Source organism: Tupaia chinensis, unplaced genomic scaffold (genome assembly GCF_000334495.1).
Source record: "Tupaia chinensis unplaced genomic scaffold, TupChi_1.0 Scaffold000201_1, whole genome shotgun sequence".
Taxonomy (NCBI): Eukaryota; Metazoa; Chordata; class Mammalia; order Scandentia; family Tupaiidae; genus Tupaia; species Tupaia belangeri.
Window position 1 is genome coordinate 1,201,616 of NW_006159676.1, and position 2,234 is coordinate 1,203,849.

The 2,234-nt window shown below is 58.6% G+C and overlaps 1 protein-coding gene across 2 annotated transcripts in view; it reads right to left on the minus strand.

The window, feature by feature from the left end:
• The window catches only part of DDX49 (DEAD-box helicase 49), a 12,884-nt gene that overhangs the window by 3,741 nt on the left and 6,909 nt on the right, over positions 1–2,234 (minus strand). For both annotated transcript variants that reach the window (XM_006147105.3, XM_006147106.3), the window contains exons 5-7: positions 1,926–2,113; positions 1,679–1,819; positions 103–178 (exon numbers count right to left, since the gene is read on the minus strand). In XM_006147105.3, coding sequence (XP_006147167.1) covers positions 103–178; positions 1,679–1,819; positions 1,926–2,113 — 405 coding nt within the window. The remainder of the gene's footprint in view (positions 1–102; positions 179–1,678; positions 1,820–1,925; positions 2,114–2,234) is intronic.

The following is a 2,234-nucleotide window of genomic DNA, read 5'->3' on the forward strand; positions in this document are numbered from 1 at the left end:
GTCAGTGGGGCAAGGTGAGGAGCCGTGCCTGGGGCGTGGCTTGGAGCTTGGGGCGGGGCCTAGAGAAGGTGGGCGTGGCCAGGGCGGGCCGCGGGCTCGCACCTGCTTCATCATGGAATGCAGCGCCACCGTGGGGAAGTTGAATTTGCGCAGCATCATACACAGGATCTGGCAGGTCCTGGAGGGAGGGATGCGCTGCTCAGCCCCCCTACTGCTCCCCCCAATGCCCATGGTACCCCCCACCCCCCCGACCACCTCTGAGCCCCAGGCGACTCAGAGAGAGGCAGGATCTGCCCTGTGGGGCTGCTGTTAAGTGCTGTGTGGAGGAAGCTGGATCCCACAGGGTAGACTCGGGTTCGAATCCTGTCCCTGGAGGCAACACAGTGGGCACTTATACGTGTGACCAGGAGGAAGACGGCCTAGCCTTGAAGGGGTGGAGAACTGGAGAAGGGACTGCAGCGTGACCAGCCCCATTCAAGGGTACTTTCGCTCTCGTTCTCACGCACGGGTGCATATACTTTATTATGAATAAAAGAAAAAGACGCAGGATTGTGGGGGTTTGTGTGTGTGTGTGTGAGTGGGGGGGGGTCCTCATCTGCCTGCTTTTCTCTCTGCTGACCCCTTCCCCAGGCCTGAACCCACAGGAGCTGGCCCCAGACCGCTGCCACGACTTCTGAGAGGGTGGCGTCCTGTTCTTTCTGCTGGAATTGTAGGACACAGAGCCTGGAAAGCAGGCTGCTAGTGGGGGTGGTCACTGCTACTAGAAGGACAGGGTTTCCCAGGGGTCAACGGAGGACAACAGAATCAAATGATGAACAGAGAATTAGCTGGTAGTACGTGAGCTGCTGGATCATGCCATGCCTGAAGGCCACCTTACAGCCAAACTTCTCTTCTGGGAGCCAGGACATTCATTTGCTCAGTCTGTAATAACCTTCTGTCCTAAAGCTTTTTTTTTTTTTTTTTTTCTTTTTGTGGTGCCAGAGGGGAGCGTGAATGAGAGAGCACCCCCTCATAGGGCCTAGCAGACTGCAATTGTTTTTCCTCTAATTTTCTACCCCGGTTAGAATCATGGACACTCGTATGCATGTCCAGAGTATTTTTCTTTTCTTTTTTTTGCTATAGGGAACATCCTTCCCAGGGAGGATGGCCACACCACAATCCCTTCTCCATTCTCCTCTCTGGATTGTGGGCACACGTGCACACGTGCCAGGGGTACATTTCAAGCCACCAGGTCTAGGGCTTAAACCATGCAGTCGGCCAAGTGGGATCCAGCCACTCCAATCTCTGTGCCACTTGGCCGGCCCATCTTAGTGTTTTCAAGCCAACAGCCTAGAACTCAAACCCGGGGGCGGCCATGAGGGATCCGGCTTCCTCCGCACAGCGCCTAACCACTGAGCTACAGGACCTGCTACCTACAGCCCCAAAAGCTCCACGGAGGAGCTGATGTAACCGCCCGAGGCCTGGCGCTAACTGTGGGCCTCGGTTCATTGCCACGCCTTGCCATGAGATGGACTGGAGGCCCAGGAGGCCGCGGTGACCAGGCTATGGGGACCAGGGCTGCGGAGGTCTCCAAGCACGTTGGTCAATGGCGGGGCTGGGAACCCCGAAGCCTGCGGTCTGAGCGGAGTCCGGGGCGTGAAGGGCTACGGGGAGGGGCACCCGGCCCACCCGCTCGCACTTGCACGTGTTGGTGAAGATGATGATGGACCAGTCCTCGTGTTCGTCCTGGAAGGTCTGGACCAGGTGAACCAGGTAGGCGTCTTTGACCCTCTCGGGCACCAGTAGGTAGCGCTGGTCCAGCTGCTCCACGGTACGCACCCTGGGGGTGGGGATCCGGGGCTCGGTTTCCCATTCTGCCCGATGGGGTTGCCACCCTGCCCAGGATGGCTGTGACCACCCCACCCCAGGGCGTGCCGGGGACTCACGGGGCCTGGGCCTCCCAGAAGAAGGGCTGGTTGGTGGCCAGGCCCTGCAGCTCCCGGAGGGTGTCGGTCAGCGTGGCGCTGAAGAGCAGCGTCTGCCGGCGGGTTGGCACGGCCGCCAGGATGACCTCCAGGTCTGCGGTGAAGTCCGTGCAGCCCTGCTCCAGCAGCCGGTCCGCCTCGTCCATCACCTGCAGCCCGAGGGAGGGGAGAGGCGGAGGCAGCGGGGAGGTTACCAGGGCCACGCCCCCATGTACATCCTTTTAAAAATATTATTTATTTTTTTATTTCTTAAATAATTATTTATTTTAT